At 40.7% G+C, this 14537-nt stretch overlaps 2 protein-coding genes across 2 annotated transcripts in view; both read right to left on the reverse strand.

Annotated features, from left to right (window-relative positions):
- Window positions 1-1469: 1469 nt before the first annotated feature.
- On the reverse strand, window positions 1470-2576 carry foxd5 (forkhead box D5). Its single transcript, XM_034169573.1, is given in 2 exon segments — window positions 1470-1592; window positions 1594-2576. Coding segments are annotated over 2 exon segments (987 nt in total). The 5' UTR covers window positions 2458-2576.
- Window positions 2577-4498: 1922 nt separating this feature from the next.
- cbwd (COBW domain containing) overlaps window positions 4499-14537 on the reverse strand; it is a 54393-nt gene continuing 44354 nt past the window's right edge. The window contains exons 13-16 of the mRNA XM_034170525.1: window positions 11999-12067; window positions 11819-11884; window positions 11569-11695; window positions 4499-4815 (exon numbers count right to left, since the gene is read on the reverse strand). Of these exons, the coding sequence (XP_034026416.1) occupies window positions 4742-4815; window positions 11569-11695; window positions 11819-11884; window positions 11999-12067 (336 nt within the window). The 3' untranslated portion in view covers window positions 4499-4741. The remainder of the gene's footprint in view (window positions 4816-11568; window positions 11696-11818; window positions 11885-11998; window positions 12068-14537) is intronic.

Genomic DNA, 14537 nt, shown 5'->3' on the forward strand with positions numbered 1-14537 from the left:
ATTAATGGTGGGGGTGGCATTTGTAGTATTTGTAGTATTTGTGGCATTTTGTTGTTGTTTATGTACTAGTGACACCAGATCAAATTCCTTGTATGTGAGAACTTACTTGGCAGTAAATTAGATTATGATTCTAACATGATCTAAACATTCACATTAAATCTGCCAAACAAAACAGAACTAACAAAAGCGATTGTTAAAAATCATAATCATCACCAAATTCTGACAGGACACAAATGCAAATATGAGAAAACATACAGACAGCAGAGATTCAGCAATTTAGAATCTATTAAATTTATCAGCAACTATTTTAATAATTGATAATGCATTTTCAGTCGTTTAAAAAATCCAAATGCTCTGACTTCAACTTCTTAAATGTGAATTTTATTTATTTTATTTATTTTTTTTTTTTACTTTTACAGTAAACTGAATAGTTTTTGCCTGCAGAGAAAAGACGTTTGAAGGCATAATCTTGGTCTCTGGATTCACCTTTTCCTGAACTCAATTAACCGGCCGATTATTTACTCGATTAATCGAGAATACTTGCATCCCAAATCAGGATAGAAGCTGCGTTCCTTTCGGCTGCTCCCTTGTTTTCACTCGAGGTCACCACATCAGTTGATGGCGGGGGACAGACAGACTGAAAGCAATTTTTTTAAATTACTTATGGTGGAGCTACTAAAATCATTGGTAGTATGGATGGGGGGGCAGAGGAGCTGATATAAGATTTTCAGCTGTAAAGGAAAATATACCAATTTTCCCCCATTATCATCCTTTTTTTGGGGGGGGTTTGGGGGGGGGGTCTAGCTTCTGTTTTAATCTTATAAGAAATGCACTTTTCAATATATAAGTCCGATCAACAGTAGGGGGGTTTTAATTGTGTTAACATAAACAAAAAGGACAAATTTTAATAATAAGGAAATGATCTTGAACACTTGCTGTTGCGAAAAACATCTTGTTTTTGCATGTGTGTGTGTGTGTGTGTGTGTGTGTGTGTGTGTGTGTGTGTGTGTGTGTGTGTGTGTGTGTGTGTGTGTGTGTGTGTGTGTGTGTGTGTGTGTGTAGAAACTCAAGATAGATAGATCATTTGACACTAACAAGAAGAATTTTTATCATATTGTTCACTTGTTCACAAAATAATTTCCTTCGGGATTAATAAAGTTCTTTCTTATTCTTTACCAACAGGAGCTCTCAGAGACATTATCTGATCAACACAGACAGAAAAACCACACTGATAGTTTAGAAACATTTATTTTTAACATGTTAATAAAAATACATAAACATTAACAAAGCATGCACAAACGTTTTACAAATATATTATCGCTCTTCATATTTACACATTTTTTCCAACGTCAGATGTCCAAAAGGCACATAAATATCATGCAATCTTAATATTTCTTTAAGAAATGAGCACAGTTAATATGTGTTGACGTAAAATCCACACACACAGACGCTGTAAAGTTTTCCAGACTTCAGCGTGGTCGGGAAGAGAGTTTGCGCTGTTCCTCTGGAGCAGTGTGCGCCGTGGCACCGCGGCAAAACGGCGTCCTTGGAGCCTGCGAGAGCGCTGGTACCAACCAGGCTGCAGTAAGACCTTGACACGAGATGGCGGTAACCCAGAACGCTCTGTGGGTTTAGATTCTGTGGGTTTATTTGAGACGGTTTACTCATGATGCTGTCGATGCTGAACGAACACTTTGCCTGTGCGTCAAGCTTTGGCTCAGTTGCGCAAAGTTGCGCTCCCACCACGTCTTTCGGCCCGTTGGACTTGCTGTGACTTTGTAGTGACAGGTAATAAGAGTGCGGCGCCGCAAGCCCCTCTGGGAGTGGCAGGCACCGGATTTGAGGGCTGATTTGACTTTGGAGAGTGTATGGTTGCGCATACGGCCGGTAGCATGTGAAGTTTGAGTAAAACATCATTCCATCTTTACCAAACTCGGGCGGGTTTCTCTTGAAGCGCTTCCTGCGCCGAAGGAAACTACCGTTATCGAACATGTCCTCTGAAGCAGGATCCAGAGACCAGTAGTTACCTTTGCCAGGGTTCCCGGGCTCCCTCGGGATCTTGATGAAGCAGTCGTTTAAGGACAAATTATGGCGGATTGAGTTCTGCCAAGCGGGGAATTTGTCTCTGTAGTAGGGGAACTTGTTGCTGATAAAGTCACAGATGCCGCTCAGGGTCAGCTTCTTCAGCGGGCTCTGCAGGATCGCCATGGTGATGAGGGCGATGTAGGAGTAAGGAGGCTTCACAGAACTGCTCTGGGCTTTCGTGGATGCGGAGAAGCTGTTGTCACTCTCGCCAGAAGAGTCGAACTCGGTACCGGACTCTGCTGAGAAGGCCGGGTCCATGTTGGATTCCTGATTCTTGTGCGCAGACGCCCCGTGGTCCACTGCATCGGTCTCATCCTCTTCCAGAGACAGAGCGGCGTGTTGTGATGCTTCAGAGTCACCGGAGAGAGTCATGGCGCAGCGTGGAGGGGTCACGGAGTGCCGCGTCAAACCGTGCGTAAAAACCAAAGGCCCCTGTTCGTGCGTAAAAGCGCATGTGTCACCTACTGCTCCTCCAGTCTTGTGGCCTGTATGAAGTGGTCGTGGGGGCTGCGGATTTATATCAGGCGCTGCCCTGCAGGCCAAACCCATCCACCCTCACGGCCTATCAGAGGGGCCCATCCCGCGGGGAGCAAGTGGAGGCAAGTGGGGGCTCGAGGAACCAAGTGTATATGAAGAGGGTAATATATGTGTAGCAAGAAAATCTTCTGCCGCACAATATTAGTGTGCACTTTGGCATTCTGGTTTGCGCAGTAAGTGTACTTTACGCATTTCTCATTGATAAATCAGGAAGGTTGGTTTGATTCTTTACATTGTCAAACCATTAGCACAGTCCGTGCGTTTTGGAATTTTAAAACAAACCCGTCGGAGTCGGGTTGGTTTAAATGGTCACCTCTAAATGCCCGCGGGGGCGTGACCATGAAAATGGCCGCGGCGTCCCGCAGGCCGCAGAGAAAAGGAGGCCAAACCGCCGCCTTAACGAGACCATCAGCATCAAAATCGAGAAGGAAACGGCTCAGCTGCGCAGTGCGCTCTGGATCCCACGGTCACCCCCATATCATCTCCATTACAAATGACCTGTGGGAAAAACACGCCCATTTCCTCACCTGACCGCGGGCGTGTGCGTCTCACATGACTGTAGAATAAATAACAAATGACACTTTAATTCAACGCTGTAACGTGGGATTTTTTTTTAACCAAATGCGCCAGTTCAGTAGTCCAAAATAGTTTTTTGTGTGTATTTATTTAGCTTAAAAAGTTAGTTATTACAGATCAACAGATTAAAATGCATTAAAAGAAATCAAATAATACAAATTGCTGTAACATTAATATGTATTAATGTTCATTCATCTTCATTCATTCATTCATCTTCTACCGCTTAATCCAGTTATGGGTCGCGGGGGGGCTGGAGCCTATCCCAGCAGTCATAGGGCGTGAGGCGGGGTACACCCAGAACAAGGCGCCAGTCTGTCACAGGGCCACAAACAGACAAACAAACACAGACCCACCCACACACACACAACTATGGACAATTTAAAGAGTCCAATCCACCTAACCTGCATGTCTTTGGATGTGGGAGGAAACCGGAGAACCCGGAGGAAACCCAGGCAAACACAGGGAGATCATGCAAACTCCACACAGAAAGGCCACGGGAATTGAACCCACGACCTTCTCACTGTGAGGCATCAGTGCTAACCACTAAGCCCCCGTGCTGCTGTATTATTAATGTATTTATTTTAATTGTCCAATAAAATCTTTCACAGAAGAAAACACTCACTGCAAAGCTTCAAAAATATTTAGTTTTTTCTTTCAGTACTATAACAGTGAATTTAATAAACTATGCTCAGTGGGGGCAGTAATTAAAAGATTTAGCGACAAAAAGAGAACATTTAAGAGAATGATTAGTCGTTCATCATTTATTAAGCAACACCTGTATCCAGCATTTGATTTGCTGCTTTCCCCCTTTTTTCCTGTGCATTTCATTGTAAATGAAGCAAAGACAAGTAATTTGAAAGTATCATCCAGAGCTTGTAGAAAACTTCAACCATTTTATCTCATAATTTAAACAATCAAATCACAGATTAATCAATAATTAAAATAATCATAGTTGCAAATGTAAACAAATTCAAATTAATAATAATAATTCCTTACATTAAGGAAAAGTGGGCTATCAACTGTAGAAAAACCATCTTCAGTGATGGGATGTAAACGTCTTCTTCACACTTCTTGGAGGCTTTTCTTTTTTTTTTTTTGTTTGCCACTTCCACACAAAGGCACAGCACCTCTGTTGTTATGGTGATAGTCTGCAGTTAAACCTAACCAACAAAAAATTTTCTCTTGTTTTTTTGTAGGGTGTGTGTGGGGGGTACCCTAATTCAGATACACTGGGAATCACAAAACATTGTTCAGAAGAGCTTTATTTTCAATAAAAATACAAGATTAGTTAAGTCAGAAAAGTGACATTCACACAGTTTAGTCATCCCAGATTTGATGTGCATCATTTAGCAAAATAGTGAGTTGCCCAACATTTAAAAATAAATATTTTAAGAAGCAATAAAAATGCTGTTTAAGTTGAAACAATATTCCAAATGTGAAACTATTATATTGATGAAGACTTCACAGTAATCACAGCAGTCCTCCCACATCCAGCTGGCTTGATGGCAACTGTTAACCAATAAAGAGATGAGAAAACATCTGGCTAGCTGTTCTCTGCCTTCTGCACCACTGTGGAGACGAACTCTTCCTGCAGAATGTCCTTGTCCAAGTTTCTTCCTAAACAGCAAACAGGAGACACATGTAAGCAGCACGGACACAGTATATGCCCGCACGCTGACACAAGTGTGTCGAGGCGTCAGCACAGCCAAGCAACACTCAACCTACACACTGACAAGAAATACGGGTAGTCAACAGGCGTAAAGGGTTTTGATGGAGTGACGTGCACTCCTCTGCACTCTCAAGCTCGTATTGTGTTGCACAGGGGAAGAGCCTGATTGGTTGAATTTATCATTGTGGTGGCTCGAGGAACCTACGTGCACTACCCCATCCCCATCCCCGTAGAGACGGTGCCTGCTCCCAGACCACCAATAACCAGCAAAAATCTATTTAAGCATAAAAATTCAAAAAGAAAAAATAATATAGCACCTTCAACTGCACCACAGACTAAAACAGTTAAATGTGGTCTATTAAACATTAGATCTCTCTCTTCTAAGTCCCTGTTAGTAAATGATATAATAATTGATCAACATATTGATTTATTCTGCCTTACAGAAACCTGGTTACAGCAGGATGAATATGTTAGTTTAAATGAGTCAACACCCCCGAGTCACACTAACTGTCAGAATGCTCGTAGCACGGGCCGGGGCGGAGGATTAGCAGCAGTCTTCCATTCCAGCTTATTAATTAATCAAAAACCCAGACAGAGCTTTAATTCATTTGAAAGCTTGACTCTTAGTCTTGTCCATCCAAATTGGAAGTCCCAAAAACCAGTTTTATTTGTTGTTATCTATCGTCCACCTGGTCGTTACTGTGAGTTTCTCTGTGAATATTCGGATCTTTTGTCTGACTTAGTGCTTAGCTCAGATAAGATAATTATAGTGGGTGATTTTAACATCCACACAGATGCTGAGAATGACAGCCTCAACACTGCATTTAATCTATTGATAGACTCGATTGGCTTCGCTCAAAATGTAAATGAGTCCACCCACCACTTTAATCATACCTTAGATCTTGTTCTGACTTATGGTATGGAAATTGAAGACTTAACAGTATTCCCTGAAAACTCCCTTCTGTCTGATCATTTCTTAATAACATTTACATTTACTCTGATGGACTACCCAGCAGTGGGGAATAAGTTTCATTATAGTAGAAGTCTTTCAGAAAGCGCTGTAACTAGGTTTAAGGATATGATTCCTTCTTTATGTTCTCCAATGCCATATACCAACACAGTGCAGAGTAGCTACCTAAACTCTGTGAGTGAGATAGATGATCTCGTCAATAGTTTTATATCCTCATTGAGGACAACTTTGGATGCTGTAGCTCCTCTGAAAAAGAGAGCCTTAAATCAGAAGTGCCTGACTCCGTGGTATAACTCGCAGCTCGCAAACTCGCAGCTTAAAGCAGATAACCAGTAAGTTGGAGAGGAAATGGCATCTCACTAACTTAGAAGATCTTCACTTACCCTGGAAAAAGAGTCTGTTGCTCTATAAAAAAAAAAGCCCTCCGTAAAGCTAGGACATCTTACTACTCATCACTAATTGAAGAAAATAAGAACAACCCCAGGTTTCTTTTCAGCACTGTAGCCAGGCTGACAAAGAGTCAGAGCTCTATTGAGCCGAGTATTCCTTTAATAGTAATGACTTCATGACTTTCTTTGCTAATTAAATTTTAACTATTAGAGAAACAATTACTCATAACCACCCCAAAGACATATCGTTCTCTTTGGCTGCTTTCGGTGATGCCGGTATTTGGTTAGACTCTTTCTCTCCGATTGTTCTGTCTTGAGTTATTTTCATTAGTTACTTCCTCCAAACCAACATGTCTATTAGACCCTATTCCTACCAGGCTGCTCAAGAAAGCCCTACCATTAATTAATGCTTTGATCTTAAATATGATCAATCTATCTTTATTAGTTGGCTATGTACCACAGGCTTTTAAGGTGGCAGTAATTAAACCATTACTTAAAAAGCCATCACTTGACCCAGCTATCTTAGCTAATTATAGGCCAATCTCCAACCTTGCTTTTCTCTCAAAAATTCTTGAAAGGGTAGTTGTAAAACAGCTAACTGATCATCTGCAGAGGAATGGTCTATTTGAAGAGTTTCAGTCAGGGTTTAGAATTCATCATAGTACAGAAACAGCATTAGTGAAGGTTACAAATGATCTTCTTATGGCCTCAGACAGTGGACTCATCTCTGTGCTTGTTCTGTTAGACCTCAGTGATGCTTTTGATACTGTTGACCATAAAATTTTATTACAGAGATTAGAGCATGCCATAGGTATTAAAGGCACTCCGCTGCGGTGGTTTGAATCATATTTATCTAATAGATTACAATTTGTTCATGTAAATGGGGAATCTTCTTCACAGACTAAGGTTAATTATGGAGTTCCACAAGGTTCTGTGCTAGGACCAATTTTATTCACTTTATACATGCTTCCCTTAGGCAGTATTATTAGACAGCATTGCTTAAATTTTCATTGTTACGCAGATGATACCCAGGTTTATCTATCCATAAAGCCAGAGGACACACACCAATTAGCTAAACTGCAGGATTGTCTTACAGACATAAAGACATGGATGACCTCTAATTTCCTGCTTTTAAACTCAGATAAAACTGAAGTTATTGTACTTGGCCCCACAAATCTTAGAAACATGGTGTCTAACCAGATCCTTACTCTGGATGGCATTACCCTGACCTCTAGTAATACGGTGAGAAATCTTGGAGTAATTTTTGATCAGGATATGTCATTCAATGCGCATATTAAACAAATATGTAGGACTGCTTTTTTGCATTTGCGCAATATCTCTAAAATTAGAAAGGTCTTGTCTCAACTAATTCATGCATTTATTTCCTCTAGGCTGGACTATTGTAATTCATTATTATCAGGTTGTCCTAAAAGTTCCCTGAAAGGCCTACAGTTAATTCAAAATGCTGCAGCTAGAGTACTGACAGGGACTAGAAGGAGAGAGCATATCTCACCCATATTGGCCTCTCTTCATTGGCTTCCTGTTAATTCTAGAATAGAATTTAAAATTCTTCTTCTTACTTATAAGGTTTTGAATAATCAGGTCCCATCTTATCTTAGGGACCTCATAGTACCATATCACTCCAATAGAGAGCTTCGCTCTCAGACTGCAGGCTTACTTGTAGTTCCTAGGGTTTGTAAGAGTAGAATGGGAGGCAGAGCCTTCAGCTTTCAGGCTCCTCTCCTCTGGAACCAGCTCCCAATTTGGATCAGGGAGACAGACACCCTCTCTACTTTTAAGATTAGGCTTAAAACTTTCCTTTTTGCTAAAGCTTATAGTTAGGGCTGATTCAGGTGACCCTGAACCATCCCTTAGTTATGCTGCTATAGACTTAGACTGCTGGGGGTTCCCATGATGCACTGAGTGTTTCTTTCTCTTTTTGCTCTGTATGCACCACTCTGCATTTAATCATTAGTGATTGATCTCTGCTCCCCTCCACAGCATGTCTTTTTCCTGGTTCTCTCCCTCAGCCCCAACCAGTCCCAGCAGAAGACTGCCCCTCCCTGAGCCTGGTTCTGCTGGAGGTTTCTTCCTGTTAAAAGGGAGTTTTTCCTTCCCACTGTCGCCAAGTGCTTGCTCACAGGGGGTCGTTTTGACCGTTGGGGTTTTTCCGTAATTATTGTACGGCTTTGCCTTGCAATGTGAAGCACCTTGGGGCAACTGTTTGTTGTGATTTGGCGCTATATAAATAAAATTGATTTGATTTGATTTGGTCAGGTGACAGGCTTCAAACACTACAAAATGAGAGAGAAAATAAGAGTGGACTGATGTTGACATGAAACATAAGGAAATGAAGATAGGCTCTAGTCCCTCAAGACCCTTAACTGGAATAAGCAAGTTTAGAAAATAGCCACCTGTGCCCATCCTCCATGGGCACAGGTGGTTGTGGGGATGTTTCAGGAAGGGCATCTGGCATAAAACTTGTGCCAAATCAACATGCAGATCCATATGCGGGGACCCCGAAAGAACTTACTATTTAATAGTGAAATTGTATCAGCTCTAGTCCACTCACTTACTACATTCTGAAACCAAGGAGGCGGCTCAGCACCACCAGTTCTATGATATAAGCGGGTAATCTATGATAACAGACTTTAAAAAACTTTTCTTCTGCTCAATGTGGTGATGTGCATCTAAGGAGGCAGGCAGACACGCAACTGCCTGCACAGTTGAGTTGAGTTGTAGAATGGGAGGCAGAGCCTTCAGCTTTCAGGCTCCTCTCCTGTGGAACCAGCTCCCAATTCAGATCAGGGAGACAGACACCCTCTCTACTTTTAAGATTAGGCTTAAAACTTTCCTTTTTGCTAAAGCTTATAGTTAGGGCTGGATCAGGTGACCCTGAACCATCCCTTAGTTATGCTGCTATAGACATAGACTGCTGGGGGGTTCCCATGATGCACTGTTTCTTTCTCTTTTTGCTCTGTATGCACCACTCTGCATTTAATCATTAGTGATCGATCTCTGCTCCCCTCCACAGCATGTCTTTTTCCTGGTTCTCTCCCTCAGCCCCAACCAGTCCCAGCAGAAGACTGCCCCTCCCTGAGCCTGGTTCTGCTGGAGGTTTCTTCCTGTTAAAAGGGAGTTTTTCCTTCCCACTGTAGCCAAGTGCTTGCTCACAGGGGGTCGTTTTGACCGTTGGGGTTTTACATAATTATTGTATGGCCTTGCCTTACAATATAAGGCGCCTTGGGGCAAGTGTTTGTTGTGATTTGGTGCTATATAAAAAAAAATTGATTGATTGATTGACAGTAAGGTGGAGATTGCACCTACGTGCACTACTGCCTCCACATATCTGCAGACAGGACACTAAACCCATTAAGGCCAAATACACACTTTAAACAAACACACATATGTTGCATTGGGTTTTCAGGGGTAGCTAAAAAAGTTTACAAGTTTCCCCTATTGTTATATAGGCCCAGGCAGTCATTGTAGTCCATTATGTTGACCTATAGAAGGGATCGCTGTTGTTGTTTACTTCCACCTTTCCCACGCATGCGCACACAGATCAGTAGGCAGAAAAGTCCAGACTCCAAGCAGATGCAGTGGGAAAATGCACAGGAAGAGGACTTCAGACTACGTGTCAACTCTTGATCCCGAAGATCGAAAGCGATATTGTGAGAAATTTTGTCTGATCTCTTTCTGCTGTCTGGTCCTGTCTCTGTGGGTTGAGTGCAGCAGCAGGACATCATTGAAGTTCAGGAACTTTTTAAACACGGTCCAAAAAAGACACACTTGCACAGTCCGGCTGGTGTGCACATCCGTGCTTCAGGCTGCAGTTCACCTGTGCTGAGAGTCAATACAGCAGGTGTGTGTGTTTGTGCAAGGTAGAAAAAATGATGGAGGAAAAAACAACAAGCCAAAGCTTTCTCTTTGACCAAAAAAAAAAAAAAAAAAACCCACCACAAGGAGGTGGCTGCTTTAATTATATACACTCGGACGTTGATTATATACACCTGTGTGGCTCATATGACTTCTCAAAAATAAAATAAAAAAACACAAGATCCACAAACACAAAATCAACCCATCCATAACAATTTGAGAGCATATGTATGTGTGTGTGTGATGTATGTATTCATACATTTATACATTTTAACAACCTGAAAGCCCCCAGACCAGCCAGCACTGAACCATGGGTTCCTGGACAGTCGCCTCTGTGTTTCTTCTCTCTGGTTTTATTTCTTCCACGGCTCACAGTCATTTTGAAGCCAGTGAGTCCAACTTTTCACTTTGTGTTCATCCATTTGTCTGCAAAATTGCTCTTTTGTGCATGTTAAACTGTGCTTGATTTCAAAAGAATGAACCGAAAATAAGATCGTAGTTATTTTGCAGCCCTCATAATAACTTCAATCACATCGTATCGCCTAAATGTGTAGCTGCACAGAGAAACCAAAGGAAAAAAAAATACAGAGGGGGAGGTTTGTTTTTAATGTGATGAGTTTGAACACATGGTGAGCTCATGTGATCCCATCTTCCACCTGTACTGGACACAATTCTGAGCCAAACCACATCCGATACTTGAGACTAAATGCTTGCCATCCATCTGGATGTGATGTTTTTTATGCATGGTGCTGATCTGTCATGGATCACAAAGTGCGCAGAGTCAGTGGCTGCAGAAGTTGTTTTCTGCCTACCGGTGTGGCGATTCCTTCTGTAGTCCCGCAATTTTTAAATGTAATTACATTCAACCCACATTTACACTCTTAGTAATTCAACTTTCTTTTGCATTTCTTTGAAACGGGACATCATTCTCTGATAACTCACATTCTTTTTTTGAAAAAACAGCAACAAAGAAGTTCCTCCTCTGTGATTCCAATCCCAGAGTTCTGACTGGACACCTCTGACATACATGGGTTGGGCACATACCCTCATTTGGGGTTTTTGTGGTGTTATTTCTGGTATTTCACTCTTCTTCTGAATGTGTACTAATTTACTCACATGTGGACTTCAGTATTTTAACACACAGAATTATCTGGATTTATGCACATTTGCTGAATCTGATGTGTACTACAAAAAATTTAAATTGTGAGAGGCGTTGCCTGCTATTGTTTGTCTTAACTAAAGTTGGCTAACGATTTCTTCAAAACAGATTTAAACATGACTTTAAAAAATATTTTGTTGAGAAGAAGAGAAGAAGATCACAATCACAGTTGTTGGGGTAACACTGGTATCTCAGAAAGAAAAATGAATATCATTTAAAGACTTTTATAGTTAAATCTGGAGGGGGAAATGCATTTTAGTGAGTTTGGAGCTTATTTTAGGTGGGAAATGTTTGTGTGTGCATATACCAATAAAGACCAGCCTGTTGGTCCGTGCACTCCCATCCCAAAGTTGTGGAGTTTCAGTCAATTCGTAGAGCTCGTGGACCCCCTGCAGCATCACTTGTTGGGCTTTACCTACAAATGATACTAAACCCTGAAAACACAGACACAGTCAAAGTAAAACATTAACCGAAACTCCACGGAGCATTTGAAAACAATACAGAAGATAAAGGAGCCCTTATTGATGACGGCTGCCACTGATTGTGTTTGACATTACCTTTAACCGGATGACGGTCATGGGTTTCCCCTCTTTGTTTTTCAACACCTTTTCCCAAAGGAGATTCTGAAACCATGGAAAATGAGAAATTTACATTCCAAATGGTTGAATTAGAGCCCAATTAATGACAAAAATTGGGTTTACAAATGGCAAAGTGTGAATAATGTAAGGTGTGTGCACCTGGATAAACATGTTCAAAGCATCCTCAGAGAGATCTCCAGCTACTTCAAATGTCACAGTTAGAATGGTCTGCGGATGACATGAACCGCATCAAATGGGTTTCAACTTTTATATGTAGATTTTTTTTTATTACTTAAGTTAATCCTTTTGTTTTCTTTAACCATCATATTCTACAGATACTAGAAATTAAAAACAAGTATTTCTCAGTCTTGATAAGATTTTGATGATGATGATGATGATAACTATTTACTGTATATAGCATCTTGCAAGCAACCATTATCAGGTGTTTTACAAAAACATAATGCATCACATAAAAACAATTCCAACATAAACTAAAGCGCTCAGAGAGCACATACCTCTGCCAACACTTTACACACATCTCTGTAGTAGTTAGAGAACTGCACAATAACTAGTAAACAGATTTTTTGAAACTTGGTGAAAAGGTGGGGTATGGGCCAAAGGGGAAAAAAATAGTTTTGGAGTTGATTTGATTAAAAAGGCAGATCCAAGAGCCCCCACCCTTTCCCCCCACTTTCTTTAACATTAAGATAGGGTATTTTTCAGCACAGATTTTTCTGAAAAATTCAGTTTCTCAAGAGATAATGTAGATATTAACACTCGACATATGCTTAATTTTTTATTTTCAGAAAGGTGTGTGTGTTATGCCTGGAAGACTTCACCAACAACAATAATTATAATAATAATTCCAGTCCTGCAATGCTAAAGAAAGTGATGTAAAATTCCTGGACAAATCCTCTTCATCAGATCTGCTCAAAAACCTAATGGTTTCTTCTTTGGCCCATACCCTACCCTGTCACCAAGTTCCAAGAAAATCGGTTCAGTACTTGTATAATCTTGCTAACAGTCACACAAATGGGACAGATGGGCAAAAAGGAACAATGAATACAACATTATACAACCCCTGGCTAAAATTATGGAATCACCGGCCTCGGAGGATGTTTATTCAGTTGTTTAATTTTGTAGAAAAAAAAGCAGATCACAGACATGACACAAAACTAAAGTCATTTCAAATGGCAACTTTCTGGCTTTAAGAAACACTATAAGTAATCAAGAAAAAAAAATTGTGGCAGTCAGTAATGGTTACTTTTTTAGACCAAGCAGAGGGAAAAAATATGGAATCACTCAATTCTGAGGAATAAATTATGGAATCACCCTGTACATTTTCATCCCCAAAACTAACACCTGCATCAAATCAGACCTGCTCGTTTGTCTGCATCTAAAAAGGAGTGATCACACCTTGGAGAGCTGTTGCACCAAATGGACTGACATGAATCATGGCTCCAACACGAGAGATGTCAATTGAAACAAAGGAGAGGACTATCAAACTCTTAAAAGAGGGTAAATCATCACTCAATGTTGCAAAAGATGTTGGTTGTTCACAGTCAGCTGTGTCTAAACTCTGGACCAAATACAAACAACATGGGAAGGTTGTTAAAGGCAAACATACTGGTAGACCAAGGAAGACATCAAAGCATCAAGACAGAAAACTTAAAGCAATATGTCTCAAAAATCGAAAATGCACAACAAAACAAATGAGGAACGAATGGGAGGAAACTGGAGTCAACGTCTGTGACCGAACTGTAAGAAACCGCCTAAAGGAAATGGGATTTACATACAGAAAAGCTAAACGAAAGCCATCATTAACACCTAAACAGAAAAAAACAAGGTTACAGTGGGCTAAGGAAAAGCAATCGTGGACTGTGGATGACTGGATGAAAGTCATATTCAGTGATGAATCTCGAATCTACATTGGGCAAGGTGATGATGCTGGAACTTTTGTTTGGTGCCGTTGCAATGAGATTTATAAAGATGACTGCCTGAAGAGAACATGTAAATTTCCACAGTCACTGATGATATGGGGCTGCATGTCAGGTAAAGGCACTGGGGAGATGGCTGTCATTACATCATCAATAAATGCACAAGCTTACGTTGATGTTTTGGACACTTTTCTTATCCCATCAATTGAAAGGATGTTTGGGGATGATGAAATCATTTTTCAAGATGATAATGCATCTTGCCATAGAGCAAAAACTGTAAAAACATTCCTTGCAAAAAGACACATAGGGTCAATGTCATGGCCTGCAAATAGTCCGGCTCTTAATCCAACTGAAAATCTTTGGTGGAAGTTAAAGAAAATGGTCCATGACAAGGCTCCAACCTGCAAAGCTGATCTGGCAACAGCAATCAGAGAAAGTTGGAGCCAGATTGATGAAGAGTACTGTTTGTCACTCAAGTCCATGCCTCAGAGACTGCAAGCTGTTATAAAAGCCAGAGGTGGTGCAACAAAATACTAGTGATGTGTTGGAGCATTCTTTTGTTTTTCATGATTCCATAATTTTTTCCTCAGAATTGAGTGATTCCATATTTTTTTTCCCTCTGCTTGGTCTAAAAAAGTAACCGTTACTGACTGCCACAATTTTTTTTCTTGATTTCTTATAGTGTTTCTTAAAGCCAGAAAGTTGCCATTTGAAATGACTTTAGTTTTGTGTCATGTCTGTGATCTGCTTTTTTTCTACAA

The sequence above is a fragment of the Thalassophryne amazonica genome, chromosome 5 (assembly GCF_902500255.1).
Source record: "Thalassophryne amazonica chromosome 5, fThaAma1.1, whole genome shotgun sequence".
Taxonomy (NCBI): Eukaryota; Metazoa; Chordata; class Actinopteri; order Batrachoidiformes; family Batrachoididae; genus Thalassophryne; species Thalassophryne amazonica.